The 14,394-nt window shown below is 45.8% G+C and overlaps 1 protein-coding gene across 4 annotated transcripts in view; it reads right to left on the bottom strand.

Annotated features, from left to right (window-relative positions):
* LOC121579069 (low-density lipoprotein receptor-related protein 4-like) overlaps positions 1–14,394 on the bottom strand; it is a 198,032-nt gene that overhangs the window by 68,204 nt on the left and 115,434 nt on the right. For all 4 annotated transcript variants that reach the window (XM_045208784.1, XM_041893335.2, XM_045208803.1 and 1 more), the window contains exon 3: positions 7,642–7,758. In XM_045208784.1, coding sequence (XP_045064719.1) covers positions 7,642–7,758 — 117 coding nt within the window. The remainder of the gene's footprint in view (positions 1–7,641; positions 7,759–14,394) is intronic.

Genomic DNA, 14,394 nt, shown 5'->3' with positions numbered 1-14,394 from the left:
GAACTTAATATTTGGTACAGAAACCTTTGTTTGCAATTACAGAGATCATATGTTTCCTGTAGGTCTTGACCAGGTTTGCACACACTGCAGCAGGGATTTTGGCCCACTCCTCCATACAGACCTTCTCCAGATCCTTCAGGTTTCGGGGCTGTCGCTGGGCAATACGGACTTTCAGCTCCCTCCAAAGATTTTCTATTGGGTTCAGGTCTGGAGACTGGCTAGGCCACTCCAGGATCTTGAGATGCTTCTTACGGAGCCACTCCTTAGTTGCCCTGGCTGTGTGTTTCGGGTCGTTGTCATGCTGGAAGACCCAGCCACGACCCATCTTCAATGCTCTTACTGAGGGAAGGAGGTTGTTGGCCTAGATCTCGCGATACATGGCCCCATCCATCCTCCCCTCAATCCGGTGCAGTCGTCCTGTCCCCTTTGCAGAAAAGCATCCCCAAAGAATGATGTTTCCACCTCCATGCTTCACGGTTGAGATGGTGTTCTTGGGGTTGTACTCATCCTTCTTCTTCCTCCAAACACGGCGAGTGGAGTTTAGACCAAAAAGCTCTATTTTTGTCTCATCAGACCACATTACCTTCTCCCATTCCTCCTCTGGATCATCCAGATGGTCATTGGCAAACTTCAGACGGGCCTGGACATGCGCTGACTTGAGCAGGGGAACTTGCGTGCGCTGCAGGATTTTAATCCATGACGGCGTAGTGTGTTACTAATGGTTTTCTTTGAGACTGTGGTCCCAGCTCTCTTCAGGTCATTGACCAGGTCCTGCCGTGTAGTTCTGGGCTGATCCCTCACCTTCCTCATGATCATTGATGCACCACGAGGTGAGATCTTGCATGGAGCCCCAGACCGAGGGTGATTGACCGTCATCTTGAACTTCTTCCATTTTCTAATAATTGCGCCAACAGTTTTTGCCTTCTCACCAAGCTGCTTGCCTATTGTCCTGTAGTCCATCCCAGCCTTGTGCAGGTCTACAATTGTATCCCTGATGTCCTTACACAGCTCTCTGGCCTTGGCCATTGTGGAGAGGTTGGAGTCTGTTTGATTGAGTGTGTGGACAGGTGTCTTTTATACAGGTAACGAGTTCAAACAGGTGCAGTTAATACAGGTAATGAGTGGAGAACAGGAGGGCTTCTTAAAGAAAAACTAACAGGTCTGTGAGAGACAGAATTCTTACTGGTTGGTAGGTGATCAAATACTTATGTCATGCAATAAAATGCAAATTATTACTTAAAAATCATACAATGTGATTTTCTGGATTTTTGTTTTATATTCCGTCTCTCACAGTTGAAGTGTACCTGGGATAATAATTACAGACCTCTACATGCTTTGTAAGTAGGAAAATCTGCAAAATCGGCAGTGTATCAAATACTTGTTCTCCCCACTGTATGTGATATCCTATTTTCTCTCTTCATGTTGACAAATACTGACTGTATGAATCACATATCTGTGTTTTCTCAGCACATTCAAGATAGTAAGCTATATTGATTCCAGATATGCTTCTCTTGGCTGAGGTCCATGTCCGGATCTTGATATGCTTTTTGATATGCTGAAAATAAGGACGAGTTTTCCGCACATGCATTTTTGGATTACATAATTTTTGGATTCCCTCCAGACATCATACATGGTATTGCTGGATATTGACTCATTAGATATCCTGAGATAGGCCTATGTGGACATCTTATTTTCTCTATATGATGACTTTCAAGTACTTTTTCAAGCACTAATATTTATTTTCAAGGACCATAAATGTGTAACAGTTCATATTATGCAATGGTTTCTAGTCGCCACCAGATGGCAGTATATTACCACAGCCTCATGAAAAATAAAAATAAACTTCGCATTCATCACTACCTTACATGTTCTACTCAATAATATGTTGTTTCACTACTTATTTACTACATACATGAGTGGTAAGTCCGTACTGATGATTTTGTAATTTGAGTAGTGATGAGCTGAGTTTTGGGACATGCCTACTGGTGAACAAACATTTCCTATTCGCATTACTACACAATTCCAGCTAAATTACTGTTTTTATTGGGCATTTGGGAATCTACTACTTAATGGCTACAAAAAAACGTATTGCTTCCAACTGGCAGCTTTATTGGTTAGGTCCAGTGATGTAGTGGTAAAAAAAGGTGGGTAAACTATACTTAATAAAAATATAAAACACCACATGTAAAGTGTTGGTCCCATGAGCTGAAATAAAATATCCCTGAAACTTTCCATATGCACAAAACGCAGGATTGAATCCACATTTGCCCAACATTTTTGCTATTGATGTGACGTTTGGCAGCGCCTAATCAGTCAGTGCTGTACAGTGCCTTGCAAAAGTATTCATCCCCCTTGGCGTTTTTCCTATTTTGTTGCATTACAACCTGTAATTTAAATGGATTTTTATTTGTAATGGACACACACAAAATAGTCCAAATTGGTGAAGTGAAATTAAAAAAATTAATTGTTTCAAAAAATTCGAAAAAATAAATAACGGAAAAGTGGTGTGTGCATATGTATTCACTCCCTTTGCTATGAAGCCCCTAAATAAGATCTGGTGCAACCAGTTACCTTCAGAAGTCACATAATTAGTTAAATAAAGTCAATCTAAGTGTCACATGATCTCAGAATATATACACTTGTTCTGAAAGGCCCAAGAGTCTGCAACACCACTAAGCAAGGGGCACCACCAAGCAAGCGGCACCATGAAGACCAAGGAGCTCTCCAAACAGGTCAGGGACAAAGTTGTGGAGAAGTACAGATCAGGGTTGGTTTATAAAAAATATCCGAAACAAAAATGGAAAGAATATGGCACCACAACAAACCTGCCAAGAGAGGGCCGCCCACCAAAACTCACGGACCAGGCAAGGAGGGCATTAATCAGAGAGGCAACAAATAAACCAAAGACAACCCTGAAGGAGCTGCAAAGCTCCACAGCGGAGATTGGAGTATCTGTCCATAGGACCACTTTAAGCCGTACACTCCACAGAGCTGGGCTTTATGGAAGAGTGGCCAGAAAAAAGCCATTGCATGTAGATTTTTTTTTTTTTTTAAACGTTTGGTGTTCGCCAAAAGCCAAGTGGGAGACTCCCCAAACATATGGAAGAAGGTACTCTGGTCAGATTAGACTAAAATTGAGCTTTTTGGCCATCAAGGAAAACACTATATTTGGCGCAAACCCAACACCTCTCATCACCCCGTGAACACCATCCCCACAGTGAAGCATGGTGATGTCAGCATCATGCTGTGGGAATGTTTTTCATTGGCAGGGACTGGCAAACTGGTCAGAATGATGGATTGCGCTAAATACAGGGAAAATCTTGAGGGAAACCTGTTTGAGTCTTCCAGCGATTTGAGACTGGGAAGGAGGTTCACCTTCCAGCAGGACAATGACCCTAAGCATACTACTAAAGCAACACTTGAGTGGTTTAAGGGGAAACATTTAAATGTCTTGGAATGGCCTAGTCAAAGCCCAGACCTCAATCCAATTGAGAATATGTGGTATGACTTAAATATTGTTGTATACTAGCGGAACCCATCCAACTTGAAGGAGCTGGAGCAGTTTTGCCTTGAAGAATGGAAAAAAATCCCAGTGGCTAGATGTGCCAAGCTTATAGAGACATACCCCAAGAGACTTGCAGCTGAAATTGCTGCAAAAGGTGGCTCTACAAAGTATTGACATTGGGGGGGGTGAATAGTTATGCAAGCTCAAGTTGTCTGTTTTTTTGTCTTATTTCTTGTTTGTTTCACAATCAAAAATATGTTGCATCTTCAAAGTGGTAGGCATGTTGTATAAATCAAATGATACAAACCCCCCAAAAATCCATTTTAATTCCAGGTTGTAAGGCAACAAAATAGGAAAAATGCCAAGGGGGGGTGAATACTTTTGCAAGCCACTATATTAAGAAAATGACTGTAAAAACTCATAAATCCCAGTGGATTGATGAGGAATTGAAAAATTGTATGGTTGAGAGGGATGAGGCAAAAAGGAATGGCAAAGAAATCTGGCTGTACAACCAACTGGCAAATTGACAAATCATGTTACTAAACTGAATAAAAAGAAGAAGAAACTACACTATGAAACAAAGATAAATGTCAAAGAATAATAGTAAAAAGCATTCCAGCACCTTCAATGACATTTTGGGAAAAAAGGCAAACTCAGCTCCATCATTTATTGAATCAGATGGCTCATTCATCACAAAACCGACAGATATTGCCAACTACTTTAATGATTTTTTCATTGGCAAGATTAGCAAACTTAGGCATGACATGCCAGCAAGAAACGCGACCAAATTATGAAAGACAAGCATTGAAATGTTGTATTCCATAAAGTGAGTGTGGAAGAGCTGAAAAAAGTATTATTGTCGATGAACAAGCCACTGGGGTCTGACAACTTGGATGGAAAATAACTGAGGATAATAGCAAATGATATTGCCACTCCTATTTGCCATATCTTCAAACCTACTCGAAAGCATGTGCCCTCAGGCCTGGAGGAAGCTAAAGTTATTCCCCTACCTAAGAATAGTAAAGCCCCATTAACTGGCAACAAACGCTGACACTACACATCCAAGTACAGTACCAGTCAAAAGTTTGGACACATCTACTCATTCAAGGGTTTTTCTTAATTTTTACTATTTTCTACATTGTAGAATAATAGTGAAGACATTAAAACAATGAAATAACACACATGGAATCATGTAGTTAACAAAAAAGTGTTAAACAAATCAAAATATAATTTTATATTTGAGATTCCTCAAATAGCCACCCTTTGCCTTGATGACAGCTTTGCACACTCGTGGCATTCTCTCAACCAGCGTCACCTGGAATGCTATTCCAACAGTCTTGAAGGAGTTCCCACATATGCTTAGCACTTGTTGGCTGCTTTTCCTTCACTCTGCCATCCGACTCGTCCCAAACCATCTCAATTGCGTTGAGGTTGGGGGATTGTGGAGGACAAGGCCATCTGATGCAGCACTCCATCACTCTCCTTCTTGGTAAAATAGCTCTTACACAGCCTGGAGGTGTGTTGGGTCATTGTCCTGTTGAAAAACAAATGAGAGTCCCACTAAGCCCAAACCAGATGGGATGGCGTATCGCTGCAGAATACTGTGCCTTGAATTCTAAATAAATCACAGACAGTGTCACCAGCAAAGTATCCCCACCCCATAACACCTCCCCCTCCATGCTTTTACGGTGGGAACTACACATGAGGAGATCATCCGTTCACCCACACTGCGTCTCACAAAGACACAGCGGTTTGAACCAAAAATCTCTGATTTGGACTCCAGACCAAAGGACAAATTTCCACCTGTTTAATGTCCATTGCTCGTGTTTCTTGGCCCAAGCAGGTCTCTTCTTCTTATTGGTGTCCTTTAGTAGTGGTTTCTTTCCAGCAATTCCACCATAAAGGCCTGATTCACACAGTCCCCTCTGAACAATTGATGTTGAGATGTGTCTGTGACTTGAACTCTGTAAAGCATTTATTTGGGCAGCAATTTCTGAGGCTGGTAACTAATGAACTTATCCTCTGCAGCAGAGGTAACTCTGGGTCTTCCATTCCTGTGGTGGTCCTCATGAGAGCCAGTTTCATCATAGAGCTTGATGGTTTTTGTGACTGCACTTGAAGAAACTTTCTTAGTTCTTAAAATCTTCCGTATTGACTTACTTTCATGTCTTAAAGTAATGATGGACAGTCATTTCTCTTTGCTTATTTGAGCTGTTCTTGCCATAATATGGACTTGGTCTTTAACCAAATAGGGCTATCTTCTGTATACCCCCCCTACCTTGTCACAACACAACTGATTGGCTCAAATGCATTAAGAAGGAAATAAATTCCACAACTTAACTTTTAACAAGGCACACCTGTAAATTGAAATGCATTCCAGGTGACTACCTCATGAAGCTGGTTGAGAGAATGCAAAGCTGTCATCAAGGCAAAGGGTGGCTACTTTGACGAATGTATATATAAAATATATTTTGATTTGTTTAACACTTCTTTGGTTACTACATGATTCCATGTGTGTTATTTCATAGTTTGATGTCTTCACTATATTCTACAACGTAGAAAACAGTAAACATAAAGAAAAACCCTGGAATGAGTAGGTGTGTCCAAACTTTTGACTGGTACTGTACACCTGGTTAAGTTCGCTGATGACATTGCCTTGATCAGCCTGTTGCTGCATGATGACTAGGAACACCATGGCCCGGTTCTAAATGACTTTGTAGAGTGGTGTGATGAATCACACTTGGTCCTCAATACCAACAAGACCAAAGAGATGTGCATAGACTTCAGCAACATCTATCAGATGTCAGAACATGGAGATTGTAGAGGAAGACAAATATCTGGCTGTCCTCTTGGACAATAAGCTTCAGTGGAGTACATGTATAGACCTGATCTACAAAAAGAGACTGTACATTCTCAAAAAGGTGGGATCTTTTAATGTTGACTGTACTATACTGACTCTGATTTGCAAATCTTTCATTGAGAGTATTTTAACTTTTTCTATTGTTTGTTGGTTTGGCAATTCCACAGTCAGACCGAAAACATATGCTGAGAAGGATTATCATCACAGCAAGCAAGGTACTTGGAGTCAAACAGACAGGCTTGGATTAAATATTCAAGGTTAGGGCCCTCAGCAAGGCTCACAAAATATTTTTAGACCCAAGCCACCCCCTGTACCCGGACTTTGAACTACTCCCCTCTGGTTGCAGGTTTAGGGCATCCCCGGGCAGGAAAAACAGAACTAGACAATCGTTTGTGCCAGGTGTAAAATCCCTCCTAAATAGCTGGGGATAATGTTCCTACCCACCCAGTAAGGCCAGCTGGCTAGTCTCTTGAATTGGTATATACTGTATATAACTATTATGATTTTTTTATTGTCAATTTGTTGTCTACTGTATTTAAACGGCACTTTAAACGTGTACAGGATACTGCAACAACATTTCCAAATGGGGACAATACAGTCAGTAAAGTATATCAGGATCTTGATATGCTTTATCATATGCTAAATAAGGACAATTTCTGATGCTATTTGAGTTTTGAAGACATTCTTTCAGACACTAGCTATACTTTTGGTATTCCCTCTGGATAAAGGCGAGTGCAAACCACAAGCTAAAAGCACTAACTGGTAGCCTAGCAACAAGAATCACATATTTTCTGCTGTAGAGTTCCAACTGTCATTTTAGAATTTGGGTGCCACAAATGAGTGTGTAAACAGTGTGTGGTCGAACTGACAACTGAAGAAACAAAGAAGTGAGAAGCTGTTCAGAAAATACCTCAAAGAAGTTAAAGCTAAAGTGAGTAGCTAATTTGAGATGTTTTATTTATCTTAGTAACTAGAATCAAGAATGTTAGCTAATTTGGCCAGCAGCCAGTAGGGCGAGCTAGCTAGCTAGACTTAATAGGGGGGTAAAGGCTAACTGGTAGCCTAGCTAGCTAACAAATAATGACATTGCCTTCCTTTTAGGGAAAAATTGTTTTACCCCCTATCAAGTGTCAAGGTGACAGATAACGTTTTTAAAAGTTTAGGCGTATTTTGTATTATTGGTTTGTTGATGTGCATGAATGTGTGTGTTAGATTAGATATTACGTTGTTATTCACAAAAATTGTGAATATGTGTTTCTGTGTGTATGTGACTTACGACAGTCCTGTTCATCGGAGTCATCCTCACAATCGTTGTCCCCGTCACACACCCAGGAGCGGCGGATACACTTCCCGTTGTCACAGTGGAAGTCCAGTGGAGAGCAGGTGGGCAGCACTACAGAGGAAAATACCAGCCATTAACACAGCCGTAACAAAGTATGGGCATACACACACACAAATGCATGACAGCGAACACGGCCCCATGGACACAGCCAATATACTGAGTATACAAAACATTAAGAACACCTGCTCTTTCCATGACATAGACTGACCAGGTGAATCCAGGTGAAATCTAGGATCCCTTATTCATGTCACTTGTTAAATCCACTTCAATCAGTGTAGATGAAGGGGAGGAGACAGGTTAAAGAAGTCGCAGAATGACTGGCTCTTTGTCATCAACAGATAATGAAATTACCACAGGGAGAGGGGGAGGAAGAAGAGGAAGAGTTATGTTATCTTTCTTGTAGGCCTTCAGGCCACTAATATATACACACAAACACACATGTGCGTGCATGTTGATATGAAGTATGAAACATTGACCATCCAACATGGACTACATGAAAAATGCATGACGTCACTGAGTAAAGCAGCCCATGCGGCAGCCAGCTAAGAAGTCTGAACTTACTGAGTGATGTATGAATGAATAATGTGTGTGTGTCTGTGTGACAGAGACACTATGGAGTAACGGGGAGAGAAAAGCCCGACTGACCCATATTTCCCTGTATGGGTCCTGTATTATTAAGAGAGAGAGAGAGCGAGAGAAAGAAAGAGCGAAAAATTTAGAAAGAGAGAAAGGGAACAAAAGAGAGAAAACTAGGGAAAAAGAGAGAGAGATAGAAAGAGAGAAAAAATAGAGAAACAGAAAACACAACAGAGACATGGAAAGAGAGAGAGTGTGAGAGAGATAGTGAGAGAGACATATTGGAGACAGAGGGATGATGCTGGGTTGTCATGAAGCAGCGAGTCACACAGTGATCAAAAGCAGGCAGAGAGAGGGAGAGAGAGAGAGGCAGGCAGCATCAGAAGGAGAACAGACCCCACTCATATTTATTCCTACATTAATTTATTCACAAACACGCCTCATTGCCACCAGTTTTCATGTGATAGAATGAAGCCCAGCGTCGTCGTACACATAGGATGTGTCTCAAATGGCACCCTATTCCCTATATAATGCACTACTTTTGAACAAAGCCATATGGGTCCTGGTCAAAAGTAGTGCACTACATTGGGAATAGGGTGCCATTTGGGATGTACATTACTAAGATCTCAAGTCTTAGGCAACAGATCAATCATATGAGTTTACAGTGGAACAAATTGAAAACTGAGAAGGTAGCTACACAATTTATGGTATTTAGTCAATTATCCCCTTCTCGCTCCTTCCTCCTCTACCCCAGAACCATCCCTTGTCTCTCCAGAATGATAGGATGAATAGTGGTCACATCTGTGCAGTGGTGGTAGTGTCAATTACAGTGAGTTGAATCACTGACGTGGAGAATGAAACACAGTTCAGTCACAGTTCAGTGAAGAGTTACTGTAGAAGTAAAGAGCTGTGTGTTAGTGTCTTGGCAAGAGTTTGTAGAACTTACCCCGAACTACTGATACATGGACATAACTTTTTTAGCCTCTATTAGTGGTTAAGGTTAGGATTGGGTGTAGGGTAATCTGATCCAAGATCTGTGTTTAGGGGCAACTTCTACCATGAGATTATTTGCATTAGCAGTCTAGCACAGTCTTTGAGATAGCAACTAACACTGAATTCCCTTTTGAAAGTTTTCAATGTAACATCTTTCAGTAATTCAACTGATCTGGGCGACAGAGAGCACAGTGTGAATACACACGTATGCAGGCAGGACACCCACAAGCACAAGATAAACAAAGAAACACGCCGCCATAAGGTATAAAAAACATTTGTGCTCACACGCACAACACACGCACATGAGCAATCACACACAAAACATTTATTTGCCTTTTTTTGGGGGGGGGGGTAGTCGTATGTGAGCGGGTTTGTTCCTCCCTGCGTGGAGGTGTGTTCATTAAGATACCTACGAGTAAAGTACGTTTTCCGATTAGCTCTGTGTCCTGCGCCTGACTTCGTCCTACCGCATTACACTGACGCCTTGACAGAAACACGCACCAAATATGGAGTCAGCGGGTACAGCCGTGCCAGCCGGATCGATGGAGGAACGCGTCCAACAACAAGCGACCATGATCCAGGATCTCGGCACCGCAATGGAACGAGTGGTGAATACTATGGAGCGATGGGATAGAGGAGGTTTTCCTATACCTCTTCCAATTACACCACCCTACACCGCTGTCCACCTTTTCACCACCTGGGTCCAGTGGGATTCGGCTCTCGCTCCCGAGGGCATACGACGGTACAGCTGCCGGGTGTCAGGGTTTTCTGCTCCAGGTAGAGCTCTACCTGGAAACCATCCACCCGGCTCCCTCGGGATACGAGAGCGTGTCCGCCCTCATCTCCTGTCTGTCCGGTAAAGCGCTCGAGTGGGCCAACGCCGAGTGGAGAGGAATAGACGCAGCATCTGTAAGTTATGAGGAGTTTACCCGGCGGGTGAGCGTCTATTCCACCTCAGACAGGAGAAGAGGAGTGCACAGGATTTTGCACTGGCCTTTAGGACTCTGGCTGCCAGCGCAGGATGGAATGAGAGGGCCCTTATCGACCACTACCGATGCAGCCTAAGGGAGGACGTTCGTCGGGAACTGGCCTGCAGGGACACCAACCTTAACCTGGACCAACTGGTGGATATGTCAATCAGGCTGGATAACCTGTTGGCCACCCGCGGACGTCCGGATCAGGGGACGTCCATTCCACCCCCCAGCACCTCCGACCCTACCCCTATGGAGCTCGGAGGTGCTGCTCTTAGGGATACCAGTAGAGGGGCCGTACCCTGCACCAACTGTGGCCGCAGACGACACACTGCTGGTCGGTGCTGGGGAGGGTCTTTACGGAGTCGCACTGGTGGACCGTTTCAGGTGAGTAGGCACCCGACTCACCCAGAGCTCCCTGTTGCGCATATGTGTATAGATGTCGTATTTCCAGAGTTTTCTCCTCATTCCCTGCATAAGGCGCTAGTAGATTCAGGCGCAGCTGGGAACTTTATTGATCGTCAGTTTTCCCGTAGTTTAGGGATTCCTATTGTGCCAGTTGATGTGCGCTTCCCTATACATGCCCTAGATAGTCGCCCATTAGGGTCAGGTCTGATTAGGGAGGTCACAGCTCCACTCTGGATGAAGACGCAGGAGGGTCATGAGGAAAACATTAGTCTCTATCTGATTGATTCTCCTGCATTTCCATTGGTGTTGGGGCTTCCCTGGTTAACCTCTCATGACCCCACTATTTCATGGCAACAGAGGGCTCTCAAGGGATGGTCAAGTCAGTGCTCGGGGAGGTGTGTAGGTGTTTCCGTAGGGGCAACTACGGTGGAAAGTCCAAACCAGGATTCCACCATGCACATTCCGCCTGAATATGCCGATTTGGCTCTCGCCTTCTGTAAAAAGAAGGCGACTTAGTTACCACCCCATCGACAGGGGGATTGTGCGATAAACCTCCAGGTAGGCGCTGCACTTCCTCGGAGTCACGTGTATCCTCTGTCACAGGAGGAGACGGTGGCTATGGAAACATGTCACCAAATCTCTGAGGCAGGGATACATTCGGCCTTCCACTTCCCCTGTCTCCTCGAGTTTCTTTTTTGTGAAGAAGAAGGATGGTGGCTTATGCCCGTGCATTGACTACCGTGGTCTTAATCAGATCACTGTGAAGTACAGCTATCCACTACCTCTGATTGCTGGTATGACGGAGTCATTGCACGGGGCGTGCTTCTTCACTAAATTGGATCTCAGGAGCGCGTACAACCTGGTGCGTATCCGGGAGGGAGATGAGTGGAAGACATCATTCAGTACCACCTCTGGGCACTATAAGTACCTTGTCATGCCATACGGGTTGATGAATGCTCCATCAGTCTTCCAATCCTTTGTTGATGAGATTTTCAGGGACCTGCATGGACAGGGTGTTGTGGTGTATATTGATGACATCCTCATATACTCCGCTACACGGGCCGCGCATGTGTCCCTGGTGCTTCAGGTGCTTGGTCGACTGTTGGAGCATGACCTGTATGTGAAGACGGATACATTTCTGTTCTTCCAAGAGTCTATCTCCTTCCTAGGGCACCGCTTGTCCGCGTCAGGTGTGGAGGTGGAGATTGACCGCATTTCGTCCGTGCGTAATTAGCCGACTGAAGGAGGTGCAGCGATTCTTGGGTTTTGCCAACTACTACCGGAGGTTTATCCGGGGCTTTGGTCAGGTAGTGGCTCCCATTACCTCCTTGCTGAAGGGGGGACCGGTGCGACTGCAGTGGTCAGCTGAGGCGGTCAGGGCTTTTGGTCACCTGAAGGACCTGTTTACCTCGGCTCCCGTGCTGGCTCATCCGGATCCCTCCTTACCATTCCAGGTTGAGTTGGATGCGTCCGAGGCTGGGATAGGAGCTGTACTGTCTCAGCGCTCGGGTACGCCACCAAAGCTCCGCCCCTGTGCTTTCTTTTCGAAGAAACTCAGCCCGGCGGAGCGCAACTATGATGTGGGGGACCGGGAGCTGTTAGCTGTGGTTAAAGCTCTGAAAGTGTGGAGGCATTGGCTTGAGGGGGCTAAAAACCCTTTTCTCATTTTGACTGACCACCGCAATCTGGAGTACATCTGGATTGAACCCTCGCCAGGCAAGGTGCGCCATGTTCTTCACGCGTTTTGTGTTTACTCTTACTTACAGACCAGGTTCCCAGAACGCTAAGGCAGACGCCCTGTCCCGACTGTATGACACAGAGGAGAGGTCCATTGAGCCCACTCCCATACTTCCGGCGTCGTGTCTGGTGGCGCCGGTGGTGTGGGAGGTTGACGCGGACATCGAGCGAGCGTTACGTACCGGGCCACTCCCCCCCAGTGTCCAAAGGGTCGTATGTACGTGCTGCTCGAGGTTCGTGATAGATTGATTTATTGGGCTCACACGTCACCCTCCTCTGGTCATCCTGGCATCGGTCGGACAGTGCACTCTTAGTGGGAAGTACTGGTGGCCCACTTTAGCCAAGGACATGAGGGTTTATGTTTCCTCCTGCTCGGTGTGCGCCCAGTGTAAGGCACCTAGACACCTGCCCAGAGGGAAATTACAACCCCTACCCGTTCCACAACGGCCGTGGTCCCACCTATCGGTGGATTTTGTTACGGACCTTCCCCCCTCACAGGGGAACACCACGATCCTGGTCATTGTGGATCGTTTTCTAAGTCCTGCCGTCTCATTCCTATGCCAGGTCTCCCTACGGCCCTACAAACTGCTGAGGCTCTATTTACACACGTCTTCCGGCATTACGGGGTGCCTGAGGATATTGTATCAAATCGGGGTCCCCAGTTCACCTCAAGGGTCTGGAGGGCTTTCATGGAACGTCTGGGGGTCTCGATCAGCCTGACCTCAGGTTTTCACCCAGAGAGTAATGGGCAGGTGGAGAGAGTTAACCAGGATGTGGGTAGGTTTCTGCGGTCCTATTGCCAGGACCGGCCGGGGGAGTGGTCGGGTTTTATCCCCTGGGCAGAGATGGCCCAAAACTCACTCCGCCACTCCTCTACTAACCTTTCTCCATTTCAGTGTGTGTTAGGTTATCAGCCGGTCCTGGCACCTTGGCATCAGAGCCAGATCGAGGCTCCTGCGGTGGATGAGTGGTTTCGGCGCTCGGAAGAGACCTGGAACGCTGCCCATGTACGCCTGCAGCGGGCCATCAGGCGACAAAAGGCGAGCGCCGACCGCCACCGGGTCTGGCTCTCGACCCTAAACCTGCCCCTTCGCCTGCCCTGCCGGAAGCTGGGTCGGCGGTTTGTGGGGCCATTTAAAGTCCTGAGGAGATTGAACAAGGTCTGTTATAGGTTACAGCTTCCTCTTAATTACCGTATTAACCCCTCGTTCCATGTGTCTCTCCTCAGGCCGGTAGTAGCTGGTCCGCTCCAGGAGTCTGAGGTACGGGAGGTTCCTCCGCCCCCCACTGGACATCGAGGGGGCACCGGCGTACTTGGTCCGTTCCATCTTGGATTCGAGGCGTCGGGTGGGGGGCCTGCAGTATCTCGTGGAGTGGGAGGGGAACAGTCCGGAGGAACAGTGCTGGGTCCCTAGAAGGGACATCCTCGATCTCTCCATGTTGAGGGATTTCCACCGTAGTCATCCGACTCGCCCTGCTCCGCGTCCTCCTGACCGTCCCAGAGGCCAGGGTCGGCGCGCGGCAAGGGGGGGGTACTGTCACGAATTCAGCCGAGGCTTAGGCCTCTACTTCCAGCCCATACATACTATATACAAACAATGTTGTAGTGGAGGGCATTGAAAGTATATAGCGCGTTACTTTACTCACCGCGGACGGCAATCAACATTTAGCCACCTATTTTTGACCACTACATTCCTGCACACACACACACGAGTAGTTGAGAAATCTAACAAACACACACACACACACACACAGTGCATGTCTTGGTTGTGGTATCAGGTGGATCAGTTGGTAGTTGATGAGGTCTCCTCCTAATGCTTTGATGCCTGCTCAGCTCAGCTCCTCTCATCCCACTGCATTCCAAGCGCGAACACGCGAACACGTACACACAAATCCACTTTTCCTCATCTCTCTCCATGGTCTAAGAAGCAGAATGTGCTTCAACTTCACCATCTCTCCCAGGGTGTGTGAGTGTAATCCATACACTCTGACTTTGCCTTTC

This window comes from Coregonus clupeaformis, chromosome 3, assembly GCF_020615455.1.
Source record: "Coregonus clupeaformis isolate EN_2021a chromosome 3, ASM2061545v1, whole genome shotgun sequence".
Taxonomy (NCBI): domain Eukaryota; kingdom Metazoa; phylum Chordata; class Actinopteri; order Salmoniformes; family Salmonidae; genus Coregonus; species Coregonus clupeaformis.
The sequence above is the reverse complement of the archived record's forward strand: the minus strand, read 5'-3'. Positions and strand labels throughout refer to the sequence as shown.